Here is a 16,417-nt window from a genome sequence, read left to right as displayed (position 1 = left end):
GTGATGGCGATATAGCAGATTATTTCATTTCCAATTAAATTCATTATCATTATGATGAATATCAATTTAGTGGCAGACGAAAGTCAGAAAAATAAGTGAAACGTTATGCGTTTCTTTGATACTCTTATTGGGCAACCTAATGGGTTACCTACTGCTTTATGAAGAAATTATAAACGAAATAATGGTTAAGAATGTAATATAGCATATTCTTTACAACTGATATACAGGGTGTTTGGTGAAGATTTGCCAAAAGATCATTCGGACGAAAGTCAGAAAAATAAGAGAAATGCAATGCTTGTCTTTGATACTGTGCTTATGTATCCTGATAGGTTATTAGTGCTTTATTAAGAAATGACTAATCAAACGAAGATTATGAATGCAATATAGCATATTCTTCAACCTTTACAACTCATATCACGGGTGTTTGGTGAACATATGTAAAAGATCATGTAAAACAGTATAGATAAATCACATTGCAATAGGTACCTCGAAGAGAGTGGTAAATTCAAAGAAGTTCAATGTTTTCTCAAGACGACACCCTTCTGCTTGATAAGATTAATGTAATTCGATTTTACAGACTCGATGGAAATGCATTGGAAATATTACTGGAAACATTCTGACATATGACTTGATGAAAATTATGACAATGAAGGATGTTCCATTCACGGTTGATGCTTTTTATTTCCTAAGTGCACTTTTACAAATAGAATTCATTATTGGTATGAACAATAACAATTTTGTGTCAGACAAAAGTCAGAAAAACAAGCGAAATATATTGCGTTACTTTGATACTGTGATTAGATATCCAAATGGGTTATTCCTGCTTCATAAAGGAATGATGAACGAATTAACATTTATGAATGCAATAAAGCTAGTTATTCTAGAGGATATAAGTTTGTCACAAGTTGTTGGATTGTAATTGTACAATGTCAAAACAAAAGGTTCTCATCACTTCGTATTGTCACTCAAAAACTCAAATGAAAATTTGCTCTGATCTTTCCAGTTAACATACCTGTGTGCCGGGTATAATATCCGTCGACTGGATCCTGTGATAAAGCCTACAAGCCGTGGGTTCGTAGATCGATACGCCCCAATCGTGGAAAGCGAAAAATCTACGTTCCTCATTGTCGGACGCTGTGAAAAAAAATTCATCGCTGTTATTTACATAGGAATAGAGGGACTCTGTGTCTACTCACTGGGAGTTGGCTGCTCCTGCACCACCAGAGAGCTGATGTCCCTTGTTAGTCCACCTGCAAAAAAAGGGAACAAAAATCGAGATTGGTCTGGTTTGATTCGATTTCGAGTCGGTCGCACGGGAAATTGGAAAAAAGACGAAGAGGCGAATGTGGAGCAACTGTTTTCGTAGGTCATTCTGTTCTGTATGCCGTCCACTTGACATGGCGGGAAGGAGGTGGAGGATTTTAGGACTGGCTGTTATGTCATGTTCGCATTAGAAAGAGATATTTTTGCGGTTTGAACACCTTTGTTGGATGGTCGTATGAACATACGTGGCAATGAGGAAAAAGTGAAACAACTTGAACTCGTCGTAAAATTAGGTCAACGTAGAATTTGCTGTAGTGTACCAAGTTATGATGTCATGGTTTAAAACTGATTCTCTTACAGTATTTGAAAGCGATATGAACAGAATTTCAGACCAATTCCTCTTCTCAGTATTGTGCAGTATGGTCTAGATTCGATAAAACTACTGAAATAAGACAAAATGGGAAAAGCACTGATAAAGTCAAGAGTTTTTGCGCGCTTGTTTGGATTATATGTCATTTGTCACTGAAAGAATGAAAAAATATATGAATTCAATGAGAGCCAATATACAGTATTAATTATAAAGAGACTACCATAGTCAACAGAATACATTACCTATACTTGAAGCCTGGCACATGTAGGCGCCAGTATCTGCAAAACCAATATCCTCGATTTTCAATGCTGTTCCATTACCAACAAGCTGATACTTCTTTGTGTTCTCCATCCTCAACGAGTCATCATTTTTTAACCATTCCACCTGAAACGGTATCTTATGCATTATCGAGGCAAATCTAAATTGAGATTTTCATAAATTATAGGTAATGGTGAAGTTCTCGATTGAAGCTTCCTCCTAAAAGATAATTATTTACCTTGGGGAATGGTTCTCCTGCAACATGGCAAAACATAGTAGCTTCTTCCCCAGGCCTTTTCGACTGTATTCTAGGAGTGACATGTACTTCTGGAACAGCTGAAAAAGTTTAAAGAAAAATTTTAGTTTTGCGATGTTCTTAGTGGAAGTTTTGGTTTTCTGTTTGAGATTCTCTTCAGAACACAAATATTTCATAAGAACGAAAGGAGAATTTTCACTTAAAATTCAGAAATCGATTTGTGATCTGTATATATTTCAATTTTTGTGTATTCTATCATAAAATAAGGTTTGATGATGATTGATGATAGAAAAGGAATATTAGTATTACTTGGTTTCTATCATTTTTCTTATTATTATATGATTTAACAAAAAAAATGTTTCTAGCCTGGATTAGAGTTAAAATCTATTCGGAGATGACCGGTCAAAAAAGAGAATTCGTATAGAACCAACTACCGCTAAAACAAATTTCCAGCCTTCATTTCCATCAGAATCGAATGGATATCTATTTTTTTCCATGACATTCGACTAATGCAAAATGAAATTGGAAATGAATATAATCCGAGGATATTGAACCAGATTACGCAGTTATTTGTTCCGTATTTCGAAAAATATAATCAATTTTTTATACATTCATTTTTGTAACTCAATATAATCCCTAATTGAAACATTCGAAAAATAACATTCGGAATATTGTGAAAACATCTAGTGGACTCGTGAACAAGCAACAAACACTAAGCAATTTTTATAGGCTTGGCTCATCCAAAGATTTATTTGCGCATTAATATAAATGAATGTTTGTGTAACTCGAAGAATTTTTTTCTACTAGGTGAGTGTTTTGTTGTTGTATTCCTGATGATGTGTTGTTGATGACGAATACAGGGTTTCTTGAGAAGTTTCAGAGAGCTTATCCATGTAACGGGTGTGTTTTTTCGAGGTATATAACTTTAAGTTGGCATTACTGTTCAAAATAGCGACCGATTCAACAGCTGTCAAGTGATTTATTCTCAGTTTGGTTAGGCAATTCATCATGAATAGACTCACGCCTGAATAACACTTGCAAATAGTGCAATTTTATTTCGAAAATAATGGTGCTGTGCGGAATACGTATCGCGCACTACGTCCATTTTATTTTGTTTAGCGATGAACAACAAAACTGCCGCATTTGGAGTGAAGCTAATCCTCAAGTGTATGTCTAAACACCGTTACATCCAGAAAAACTGACTGTTTGGTGCGCTTTATGGGCTGGTGGAATCATTGGCCCGTACTTCTTCAAAAACGATGATGCCCAGAACGATACAGTCAATGGTGATCGGTATAGAGCCATGATTACTAACTTTTTCATTCCTGAATTGAACAACCATGATGTCCAGGAGCTGTGGTTCCAACAAGACGGCGCAACATGTCACACAGCTCGTGTTACAATCGATTTATTGAAAGACAAGTTTGGTGACCGCCTAATTTCACGTTTTGGACCTGTAAATTGGCTTCCTAGATCTTGTGATTCAACACCACTAGACTACTTTCTGTGGGGCTATGTGAAGTCATTGGTCTATGCGGATAAGCCACAAACCGTTGACCATTTGGAAGACAACATTCGCCGTGTTATTGCCGATATCGGCCACAAATGTTGGAAAAAGTTATCGAAAATTGGACGTCCAGATTGGACTACATCCGAGCCAGCCGTGGCGGTCATATGCCAGAAATCATATTTAAAATGTAATGCCACAAGATCATATTGCGGATAAATAAAATTCATGTCAATCGAATAATCCATCGTTGTTTTATTGCAATTTAAAGTTCTATAGCTCTAAAAAAACCACCCTTTATTTAGAGCAAGGAATGAATTCAAGAACAATCGTAATTTCATCAAAATCGTTTTCATTCTCCAGGACCTACATATCTGCGAATACCAAAATCTATAAATATGAAATAAGAAACGAAAATATTAAAAAAAAACAATGAAAAAAATTCTGAAATTAATTACATAATAAAATAGAGGAAATTAAAATATCATATGATTAATAATGTCAATGGAAAATATCAACAAATTATCATCCGATTACTCCAAAAATACCTCCATTTTCATCCTTCCAGTGAACCAGCACAAAGAAAATCCCCTCCCATCTGTTGCTACCGGGTCCCGAACACAAAAACGGTAACTCAGGGGGGCCAACAAACATGCACCAGGCAATACAAAACGCTCGGGATGCGATTCGGAACGGTATTCAAAACCTTACATACTCGAATACGGCAGTATTTTCCCCCGTAATAGTATTACAGGTTATCCTCGAGGCTCAGAACTGGGGTATTTACCTTCCATTTGATCCACATTAGTTCCCTCGAATTGAGTTTTCTAGAGCGACATCGAAATCCGGTACAGGAAACTTTTGTTATGCAAACGAATTTGAAATAATCGAATTTGCTCGACTCGATTCCGTTCGAAATAAACGTATCGGAATGGGCTCGGGTATTTCTACGATTGGAATTCGAGTTTTGTAAAGGTTGAGGGCGTAGTGGGCGTGTTTTTGGAAATAAAATATCGATATATTTGTCGAGATAGTCAAGACAAAAAAATTAGTTAAATATGAAGCCCGAGCTGAAAGGTAGTACAATGAAATCCATTATTTCCCCAATAGATAGCTTTAGTTATCATTATCTCGCGTTGTACTGGGTGTTTTCATTCGAGGTATATAAGTTGGCATTACTGTTCAAGATGGCGACCGATTTAACAGCTGTCAAGTGATTTATTCTCACTTTGGTTTGGCAATTCATCATGAATAGATTCACGCCTGAACAACGCTTGCAAATAGTGCAATTTTATTTCGAAAATAATGGTTCTGTGCGGAATACGTATCGCGCACTAAGTCCATTTCATTTTGTTTAGCGATGAAGCGCACTTCTGGTTGAATGGCTACGTCAACAAACAAAAGTGCCGCATTTGGAGTGAAGCTAATCCTCAAGTGTATGTCGAAACACCGTTACATCCAGAAAAACTGACTGTTTGGTGCGCTTTATGGGCTGGTGGAATCATTGGTCCGTACTTCAAAAACGATGATGGCCAGAACGTTACAGTCAATGGAGATCGGTATAGAGCCATAATTACTAACTTTTTCATTCCTGAATTGAACAACCATGATGTCCAGGAGCTGTGGTTCCAACAAGACGGCGCAACATGTCACACAGCTCGTGCCACAATCGATTTATTGAAAGACACGTTTGGTGACCGCCTAATTTCACGTTTTGCACCTGTGAATATGCCTTCAAGATCTTGTGATTCAACACCGCTAGACTACTTTCTGTGGGGCTTCCATGAAACTAACATTCCATCATAATGATTAATAATATTTCATCGATCCACACTTTCGCGTGATGAACAATAACTTCGATGTTGATTTTCAATTTTCTATCGTTGAAGATATTCACTCGTATAACTTTGGTGTGCATAAATTGTGTAATCTAATTTCATGTATGTACCTTCAGAACTGATTAGATTGTAAAAACAGAAATATTCTTTGGTTGAAACGATGATCCCGCATGCGTTTTCGATTCTTCACATTACTAACTTGTCCCAATAGCTGAAATTTCATACCAGTTTCACTATCGCCGGCTTTGAAGGTGCTTCTCGACGATCCAGAAGTGGTTTACTTTTGAGCACTGACTTTTCATCATTTTTGTGGTGAATTTCAACATTTGTAGTAATGGTGTAGTATTAACTTGTCAAATATCAAAAGATGACAGCTTCAAAAGTAACAGTTACTCAGATAGTGAGCTATTATATTGTTAACAACTTAGAATTATTACAAACATTTATTTCTTCTCTTTTGAAGCCTTAGTAATATCTTAATTCTCTGCAGCATCTTTTGCTCTATTATTAAAAAAAAATCTCTGATGAAAGAACCTTTCATGAATTAATTTAAAGCAATCATTCTTCCTGGAAACACTTCTTATATCTCTGAAAACATGTATCAAATAACAAATCGTATCCGTTCAAATGATACAACTTCAAAAACCACCCCTACTAAAACTCCCCGCCGTAATATCATATCGGTCTGGAGCCAAGGCCCCAAAAGAGGTATACAAGGAGGAAGAGATGATTAGAAAGGGGCACAATAACCGGAGAAGAATATTATTCATTAATGCAAACCCGGGAATATTCGGGGTATCAGGGCCCAAGCTTTCATTATATCGTTATCACAGAGTTCAATTTGAAATTTAATGAAATTATTCAATCCTTAATATTGCCCCACAGTTGAGACCCAATTTAATCATTATAATCGCTGGAGCCTAGAGGGGTTACAAGAGATACTCTGGAACTACAATGACCTGCCGGCAATATCTGATGTTGAAATTTGATATTGCTGTTATATGCGGAGTTCCTCTTAATGAAAACCAAAGTCACGAACGAATCGAAAATTTTATAGACCATTCGGTCTTTTTGATGTCCAATTGGGATGGAGGTCGAATATTGAGATTATAAGGGTGGTATCAGAGCCATAAAACCATTTATTGAACGTTTTTCCTTCGTTTAGATGAAACTCAACAAACTCACAAAATTTGAACAATATTGCACTGCTGGTTACACCTTGTACATACAGGGTGTATCAGTTTTAATCGTTAAAAATTTAATGGGATATTCTCCGCGTTGTCCTGATCCGGAAAAATGTATATTAAATACCTCTATCTCGATCCCTAAGTGAGATACAGGATGTTGAAGTTTACCGAATTCAATTCGTGGCTGACTAAATTATGAATTTTTAGCCAATTTCGAGTTAGCACGTCTTTCGAAGAAAATAATAATGTATGGATTTGAAATTTCTAATTTTGTTCTGTAAAAGAAAATTATAATCCAAATTGAACAAGTTTGATTATGCTTCATTCATTCCTTCAAAAAAACAGCGGTATACTTTTTTCTTCGAAATATTTGAGATGTGACCGAATTGCACGCCACTGGTGTTCCCCGAAAATCTGAAATAACTTCATAAAATAGCCCTTAGGGAGTAGGGTAGGCATGCAAAATTTCGTTCGAATTCAAGCTTTTTTATGGAAGCTATTGCATAAAATGATTTTTTCTTGTGAACTTCAACATCCTGTATCTCTCTTAGGGATCGAGATAGAGGTATATAATATACATTTTTCCGAATCAGGACAACGAGGAGAATATCCCATTAAATGTTTAACGATTGAAACTGATACACCCTGTATAATCTAGATATCGAAAGATTGATCTTTGAACTCACTATGCACGGTCAGCACGTGGGTCTGGACCACATCCTTGTTCCTCTGGGCGTGACAAGTGTAATTTCCGGCGTGCTGCAGCTGGATCCTGGTCAGATACAAACTGCCGTCGCTGAAAACTCTGACGTCCTCTTCGTTGATCGACGACAGATCGAGCTGATTCCTCCTCCAAACTATCGGGGGAATCGGAGATCCGGTTACGTCGCACTTGATCTCGACATTATCTCCCACTCTGGCTGTGAGATGGTTCGTCTCGAGTGCCTTGTCCAGGGAGACGACGGAGACACCTGGAAAAGGAAAGATTTCGAGGGTATTTAGTCTAGATGAAATATATGAGGTAGGGGGGCATGGACGAAACTTTTATAGGACGATCCACTTGTTGATTGAGGTTTGACATACGCTAAGGGACATAAAAGGACAAACATCCGGTATTGATATATTTATTGGAACATTTTCAAAGAAACGTAAGTAATTGAACAGAATTCCTAAAAGATACGAAAGTTGAAAAACTGGTAAAATAGTAGATTATAACTACACTAACTGAATGAAATGCATAATACATTTCTAGGTCTAATGATTGATATTGCCATGATCATTACTATTATTCACTGAATCGGAGTCGTTGCGACTCTGTTAGCCTTCCGGAAGCTACAACCAATTTGATCTTTTGTTTTTAAGCCTACCTATTCAAGCAAACCCATCTAGAACTGACTCTCCCATGTGAGCGGTTCTTAGGCCAGTCACATTATGTGTTAGACTGTTCTAACTCCTTTTCGGAGAGCCTACAGATCTCATCTGCTGACTTACCCATGCAGTGCAACAGGTATTTGCACCGACAGTGTCCAGTCAGCAGTCGCACCATTACCCGAAGCTCAGCTCGTGGTAGCTTCAGGAGCTTCTGGTATGGGTCGGTGAAAGCACCGCTAATTTCTTTGCCTGAGCAAGATCCAGAGTGTTTCTCCGAAGGGTTTTTCTATTGTCCCACTCCCATTGTCAGATGCTGCCAGATGTCGGTCTTTTCCAAGCCCACAGATGGGCTCAGGACCAACAGGTGTTAACCTTGATACCACAATGCCTCGGTAGTAACTTTACGGTAGAGTTACTTTATTCCCTCTGGCCAACTGGCCAGAAAAATATTTCATCATCATGACAATCATAGGAACTGCTATAACTGTCATAATGACGATGAAATATTTTTCTTCATAGTGTACTACTCTTCAGTGGTAGTTCAGAGTTTTGAAGAACAACGCACTGCACCAAAGAGAAATTGGTTTTAGGGGAATTTGATTGAATTTTTAATATGTTGTGTGATACAGAGCATATGTCGTCATAGCATCACCGCTCTGAATTCAACCATTCAGAAAATACAGGATGCTAAACAAAACTGTTCTATAATTTCGAATGACCATTGTGGAGAAATGTTTTCGAATGAATAAACCAAATCGAGTATACACCTTTGAAGTTTTTTTTCTAAGTCTCATAGTTTTCAAAATGCTTTCAGTGAGCATCGAATTTGGGAGACAATGTACTCATTTGTAATCATTTCCTCTACTACTGTTTCTATAAATTTTGGAAAATTCAAATCCTGTAAAAATGAAAAATTATTTAGTAAAAGACGATCCCTACAGATCAAATACCCAATACATCAGATTACAAAATGAAAAATGATCCCACAAAAGTCCATTCTTGCCACATTCTCCAAACTCCACCCCCTAATCAAGAAAACTAAAAATAACCTACCATCTCCACACAGACGAGACATCATCAATCAACTTTTTTACCCACTATCCCATCCAATCTAAAACCCCATAATGAGAACAGTATCAAATTTTCCGCATCTCTCCAAACGCAACCGAAACTCCAACTAAAAAGAACGCCCAACAAAAAATCGAAGCAGGTAATAACAGTATAATTCCCAACGTAATGACCGAAAATAAAACAACAAGGACGGGGCACATTATTCGCTCCGTCCTTGTCTCGCATAGAAACCTGTTATCGGCAGTTACTCCGGCACACAAACATATCAGATCCGACCAACCCCCGAGCTCCTATCAATTTCAAACTCCGGGTTCTCTCAATGAAAACAAGAACTATATCGGAGAGCGCAAAAACAAACAATAAACAAAAACTTCGGAAGACTTGATCGACGCTGAAACAGAACATCGAGACAGGGGGAACAAAAGGAGTGGGTATATACCTGTTCGCAGACTCGACAAGGGATGTTTTCTTTTCTCGTTCCTGTTATTTTGTTCTACAGGTCCTGCAGGAGTCGCTTCGGAAATAGATAATCGCATTAGACACGTGGGATTTCTGTCTCGTTCGGTTTTTCTGTGAGGGATTGTTTATTTTTGGAAATTCGACATGAAGTGGATGTGTGGGAGGTTTCGAAGCTATTGTGATGCTTCTAGGGGATTGAATCGATGGGGTCGGTAGTTTGCTAGGAATACATGTTATTTATTTATTGATGTTCTCAAATTTCGAGTCTTTGACCAATGTGGTAAACATACACTTCGCAAAAGAATTAACGCACATTATGGAAATCTCAAATTTATTCTACAACTGAAGGTGTTCTCGATGATAATAATTTTTATCAGAATTATGCATGCATATTTTATCCACTTTCAACGTTTTTCTTCAATACAGATGTTTTTTCCCAGCAGGAATAAAAAAAGATGAGATTATCAGATTTTGAATATATTGGCTCCATTCTGAAATCAGTTGTTCTCGATCAATTCTAGTGATCAACAGTTTTTCTTTCGTTTGATTTTCTGCACTCGACAGGTATGAATGTCCGAAGACCAGGACAGGGTAGACCACGGGTAACAACTGTCATTCAAGAACGTTACTTGAGAGTTTCTTCGTTGAGACAACGGTTTGCAACCGCTCGCCTCCTTCAAAATCAGCTTGAGCAAACTCATGGGGTGCAAATTAGCACTCAGACAATAAGAAATCGCCTCAGAGAATATGATTTAAGGTCTCGTGTCGCGGCAAGAGGCCCAGCTCTTACCCCAGCCCATCGAAGGGCGCGTTTGGATTTTGCGAGAGAGCATATCCATTGGGAAGAGACTGATTGGGAAAGAGTGCACTGAGCATATATTTTATGTGGACGTCTGTATACAAGGGAACTTCGATCACAATGGTAGAGACAGAATCTAGACTCATCTGTGAAGAGAACTCTTTCCCAATCAGCCTCTTCCCAATGGATATGCTCTCTCGCAAAATCCAAACGCGCCCTTCGATGGGCTGGGGTAAGAGCTGGGCCTCTTGCCGCGACACGAGACCTCAAATCATATTCTCTGAGGCGATTTCTTATTGTCTGAGCGCTAATTTGCGCCCTATGAGTTTGCTCAAGCTGATTTTGAAGGAGGCGGCGAGCTTTCAGTGCGAAGAAGCATAGGAAAATCTAGAAAACAACATTGAACAATGAAGGCTGCTATGATATATGGCAGCATCACCATCCTTGCTTTCAGCCCAGTTCGTTTGAGATAGCCTTTCAAATGCTGTGGAATTCCTATTTGTCAACTTCATACAGAAAGTTAGTAACTCAAAGCTTTGCTACAAAAAACCATGTTTCATTCAACTTTCTCCTTTTTATTCAGAGAGCTTTCAATTAGCAATCAATTCAATCTAGAGCAAAAGATACAAATCATAAGATCGCAGTCCATCAAGAGTTTTCTGTAATAAAGGTACAAACAATCAATACACCTGGAGAGTTCAAGACGGCAAACATCACGAAAATCTGTACAACGGCAAGAATCACTTCGGCAAATTAACTGGCAAGTCTATGAACCTCAGACGTTCCACCTAATTATTGAAAAGCATCTCAAAGGACCCAAGTCTCGATATACATTACACCGACTATCCTAATGACAACCTCCAACTTCGGGGATTCGGCAGCGAATACCTAGACCATAGAGCCATCATGACAGTCATAAAATATTAAAGGGGCCGCTTTCACAGTATCATTAGTGGGTTCGGATGCCGCCTGCCGCGAATTCGTGAACGCCGAAGCGCTCCAATAGACCGCTTTCGAACCATTAGCTTTTCAGAGGACTTTTCCTTGAAGTTACTACCGTGAGCGCGCAGTGGATTAAACCGATGATTCAGGATATTTTGGCCGTTGTGTCGGCTAATGATGTTCGTCGGTGGATTTCGGATACTTGCCGCTTTTGTCGACGATTTTTTTTTCAAAGCCGGATCTGTTGATTCTATAGGGGGATTGAGAAAATTGGAAAATGGACTTTTTTTTAGTATGAATTTAATTGAATTATTCTATTTTCACTTTTTGATTGAATGAATTGTTTCGATACATAGTAGCTTCTTTAGATTTTATATTTCGAATAACGGTCATTCGAATTTCAAAATGTGAAGAAGCTACTGAATAACAGTTATTCAAAATAATAATTTTTATTCAGTAGCTTCTTCAGGTTTTACATTTTAAGTAACTATTATTCATATTTTAAAATGTGAAGAAGCAACTGAATAGCAGTTATTCAAAATGATAATTATTATTCTGTAGCTTTTACAGGTTTTACATTTTGAAAATCGGTTATTCAGTAGCTTCTTCGAATAATTTATTGAATAACAGTTAGACATATTATTAAATTTGAAAGAGTTACTGAATAACAATTATACATAATGTAAAATCTGAAGGAGCTACTAAATAACAAAATGTAAAAAAATGTAAGATAGACATAACGATTTTTGGATGGAAATTCAATCTTTTTCCAAATTTCGAGTTCGAATTTCCTCAAAACTGTGAGGTCTACGCAAAATCGGTGAGCGGTGCCAGAATTGACGATCCCTGATTAGCCGAAAATGCTTGCAGTTTGGCGATTAGTACATTATTTCAGAAGTTATAGGTTAAAATCTGACATTTTCGAAGAAAAAATGGATGAAATTCCCGAGGCTGCAACTTCTCCTGGACGTAAGCTACGCCCTTGAAACCTCACTATGTTTCAGATCAGAACCCGATGTTCAAAAAAAAATGAGGGGTCTGTGTCGAATAATTTAGGAGATATAACGATTTTTTTATGGAATTTCAATTTTTTCCCAAATTTCGAGTTCGAATGCCCTCAAAACTGTGAGGTCTACGCAAAATCGGTCAGCGGTGCCAGAATTGACGATCCCTGATTATCCGAATTTCGATCTCACCTAAAAAATTTCTAATCTAAAAATTTTCGTGAAATTTTCCATACCTTCTTCTTCTTGGCGTGCCCTATCCGTTCCGGACGTTGGCAATCAACATGGTAAATTTTATCTTGTTCGCTGCGTTTCTAAAAAGTTGTATGGATGTCTGGCCAAACCACTTCCTAATATTGTGCAACCATGAATGTCTTCTTTTACCCGGTCCCCTCCTGCCTTCCACTTTTCACTGTATTATCAACTGCAGTACTTGGTATTTGCTGTTCCTCATGGCGTGTCCGAAGTATTGAAGCTTTCGTTGTTTGATGGTAAACACAACTTCCTTGTTCTTGATCATTCTTCTCAATACTTCTTCATTAGTGAAGTGATCTATCCATGATATTCGAAGAATTCTGCGATAAGTCCACATTTCGAATGCTTCCAGTCTTTTGAGCAGTGCGTCAATGAGGGTCCAAGCTTCAACTCCGTAGAACAGTACCGAGAAAACATAACACTGCAATACACGGACCTTAAAGGAAATGCTAAGTTGCCTGTTGACAAACAAGTTTCTCAGATTCAGGAATGCTGATCGTGCTTTTTCTATACGGCTGCGGATTTCAGTGATTTGTTCCCAGTTGAAATTTACTATAGTGCCAAGGTAATTGTATTTTTCCACACGTTCAATAGGCTTATCTCCTAATTTTAGGATACTAGGTGGTGCAATTTTCTTACTCACGATCATATATTTGGTCTTAGAAGTATTGAGTTTCAATCCGAAATCTTATATATCATAAGAAATTGAAGTTCATCGATCCCATTTGCTAGCACCACTGTATCATCGGCAAATCTGATATTATTAATTATTTTACCATTCATTTTGATGCCCATCTCCATTCCTTGGAATGCCAACTTAAATATTCTACCGGGGTAAATGTTGAATAACGTACTTAACGTACCTAACCCGAAAATTTAAAAAAAATAAAAGTTCCTTCATGTGACTATTGTAGCATTTCATTGATTGATTCTACTAGGTAGATCTCGATAATGCTTGCAGTTTGGCGATTAGTACATTATTTCAGAAATTATAGGTGAAATCTGAAATTTTCTAAAAAAAAAATGGATAAAATACCCGAGGCTGCAACTTCTTCTGGACGTAAGCTACGCCTTTGAAACCTCAGTATGTTTCAGAACATGGTGTTCAAAAAACGTTATAATTTGAGGGGTCTTTGACGAATATTTTAAGAGATATAACGATTCTTAGATAAAAATTCAATTTTTTACCGATTTTTCCAAAATTTCGAGTAAAAAATTTCTTAAACTGTGAGGCCTACGAAAAATCGGTGAACACTGTTGGAATTCACGATCCCTAATTTGCCTGATACAAATTTGACGCAATAGTTAATTATCAATTCGACTTAAATTGTTCAGATTAAAAAAAAAGTGAATATTTTATAAAGACTAAAATAATCGTTTCACTTCGAACGATGCATCTCCAAAAGATTTATCACCGAAAATAACGAACCAAAATGAACAAGACCATTCGAAACAATATCATCTCACAACGCACGTTACTCAGTAACACACGTTCATCCGAAAACTCGTACGCTTCTCGACTCGAGGAATAAATTCTCGTCAACTGAAATATCGCCTTGATAACTTTATTGCCGTTATTACCCCTGTGACATGTGTTTGTTCTCTTACGTTCTTCCCCCGCGATAGTACGGGTTTAGTTCGCATCATCAATCATTCCCAGCCTCATTTTGGACCGCAAACTCATCCATAAAATATAATGCCGCGATAAGTTGGGTTAGAAGCCAGCGATCAGGATCTGAGACGTCAAACGTTAAGAATATATGAGAGCGAATAATTTCGTGTCACCCTAGACATTTTTGTCTGCTCGTAGGCGAGGTTATGTCGGACGAGGTTCGTTGTATGAAGCTTTATCGTAGTAGATGGCGTATTAAAAGATAGGTTAGGTTAGGTTAGGTATGTGTCAAGGCAAGGTAATTTTTTTTCCTGCGTATTCCAGGTGATGTTGCAATGTAGGTGTTGTGTTTTGATACCCTCTGGCAGTTATATTCAACATGGTAGACAAGACACTTTTAACTCTCACCGGAAATGGAAATGTCAGTGAGTTAAAATCCCCAAAGCACCATCGGCATCTGTATCTTGGTATGTTGCTGTTGTGTTTTACCTTGGCTGTTGATTTATTTCATTAGAATCTTCTCTTTCTTCTCTTATTGTACTCAATGTTATTTGGTTTCAGTTATTTCGTCTACTTTGTTTTTTGATCCTTGTAGAGGGTGTTTTTTTTAGAGCTATAGAACTTTAAATTGCAATAAAACAACTATGGATTATTCGATTGACATGAATTTTATTCATCCCCAAGATAATATTGTAGCATTACATTTGAAATATGATTTCTGGCATATGACCGCCACGGCTGGCTCGAATGCAGTCCAATCTGGACGTCCAATTTTCGATGACTTTTTCCAACATTTGTGGTCGTATACGGCAATAACACGGCGAATGTTGTGTTCCAAATGGTCAAGGGTTTGTGGCTTATCCTCATAGAACAATGACTTTACATAGCCCCACAGAAGGTAGTCTAGCGGTGTTAAATCACAAGATCTTGGAGGCCAATTCACAGGTCCAAAACGTGTAATTAGGCGGTCACCAAACGTGTCTTTCAATAAATCGATTGTGGCACGAGCTGTGTGACATATTGCGCCGTCATGTTGGAACCACAGCTCCTGGACATCATGGTTGTTCAATTCAGGAATGATCACCGTTGATCACCATTGACTGTAACGTTCTGACCATCATCGTTTTTGAAGAAGTACGGACCAATGATTCCACCAGCCCATAAAGCGCACCAAACAGTCAGTTTTTCTAGATGTAACGGTGTTTCGACATACACTTCAGGATTAGCTCCACTCCAAATGCGGCAGTTTTGTTTGTTGACGTAGCCATTCAACCAGAAGTGCGCTTCATCGCTTATGGACGTAGCGCGTGATACGTATTCCGCACAGAACCATTATTTTCGAAATAAAATTGAACTATTTGCAAGCGTTGTTCAGGCGTGAGTCTATCCATGATGAATTGTCAAACCAAACTGAGAATAAATCATTTGACAGCTGTCAAATTGGTCGCCATCTTGGACAGGAATACCAACTTAAAGTTATATACCTCGAAAAAAACCACCCTATATTTCCTGACACCTAATGACTTGCTGGATCCTTTTACAACACATGTATAATCGAAATATTCTGCCTTCATCCATGTGGCTCTGGATACACTTCATCATCCCAAATAACCTCCCTTGTAATAAAATCGCGAACAATAAAAAAAGAACAAACTCCAACATCAATTACCCTAAGAAACTCCTCCCAACAATCCGATTGTCGTAGACATAAGAAAATTTCTAGATTTCCCGTCAGTAAAAGCCATATCCCCAGACAGGAAATTACAGCACTTCGCTCGAGAAGCGATCTAATACAATTTCAACCCGAAATATCTGCTCAAACGTAATAGATTACGCTAGCGTAATCCTTCAATTTCGCTCAAACAGCAGTTTCGGCTATTCGTTCGGAATAATAAATGCGGAAACTTCCACTTTGATGAACCTTTCAACCTATGCGCGCCATCTAGAATGCATTAAAACTATTGGAAGACAAATGATTTCGAAGAAGCGACTGGAGGAACTGTTGGAGGTTATTGTTTTGGGTATGGAGTTTTAGCAGACTTGGAGAGAATTGCTCAGGGCTCTTTGATAGGGTTTGTTCAATAAACACGGGAAGGTTTGGTGCTTGGCTTTTTTTTGGTGGGGGGTTGTGTGCTGAGTTGGATACTTTCTGTCTTTCCACATGTTCGTATGCCTTCATTGCTGGAATTTCTTTCAAATTTGCACTAAACATAATCACTTTTTTC

At 37.9% G+C, this 16,417-nt stretch overlaps 1 protein-coding gene across 2 annotated transcripts in view; it reads right to left on the bottom strand.

The window, feature by feature from the left end:
• Positions 1 to 16,417, bottom strand: part of LOC123673153 (follistatin-related protein 5-like) — a 182,866-nt gene that overhangs the window by 9,812 nt on the left and 156,637 nt on the right. For both annotated transcript variants that reach the window (XM_045607601.1, XM_045607602.1), the window contains 5 exons: positions 7,366 to 7,650; positions 2,130 to 2,227; positions 1,876 to 2,017; positions 1,197 to 1,250; positions 1,013 to 1,134 (listed from right to left, as the gene is read on the bottom strand). In XM_045607601.1, coding sequence (XP_045463557.1) covers positions 1,013 to 1,134; positions 1,197 to 1,250; positions 1,876 to 2,017; positions 2,130 to 2,227; positions 7,366 to 7,650 — 701 coding nt within the window. The remainder of the gene's footprint in view (positions 1 to 1,012; positions 1,135 to 1,196; positions 1,251 to 1,875; positions 2,018 to 2,129; positions 2,228 to 7,365; positions 7,651 to 16,417) is intronic.

This window comes from Harmonia axyridis, chromosome 2, assembly GCF_914767665.1.
Source record: "Harmonia axyridis chromosome 2, icHarAxyr1.1, whole genome shotgun sequence".
NCBI classification, from domain to species: Eukaryota; Metazoa; Arthropoda; class Insecta; order Coleoptera; family Coccinellidae; genus Harmonia; species Harmonia axyridis.
This window is presented reverse-complemented; position numbering and strand designations above follow the sequence as displayed.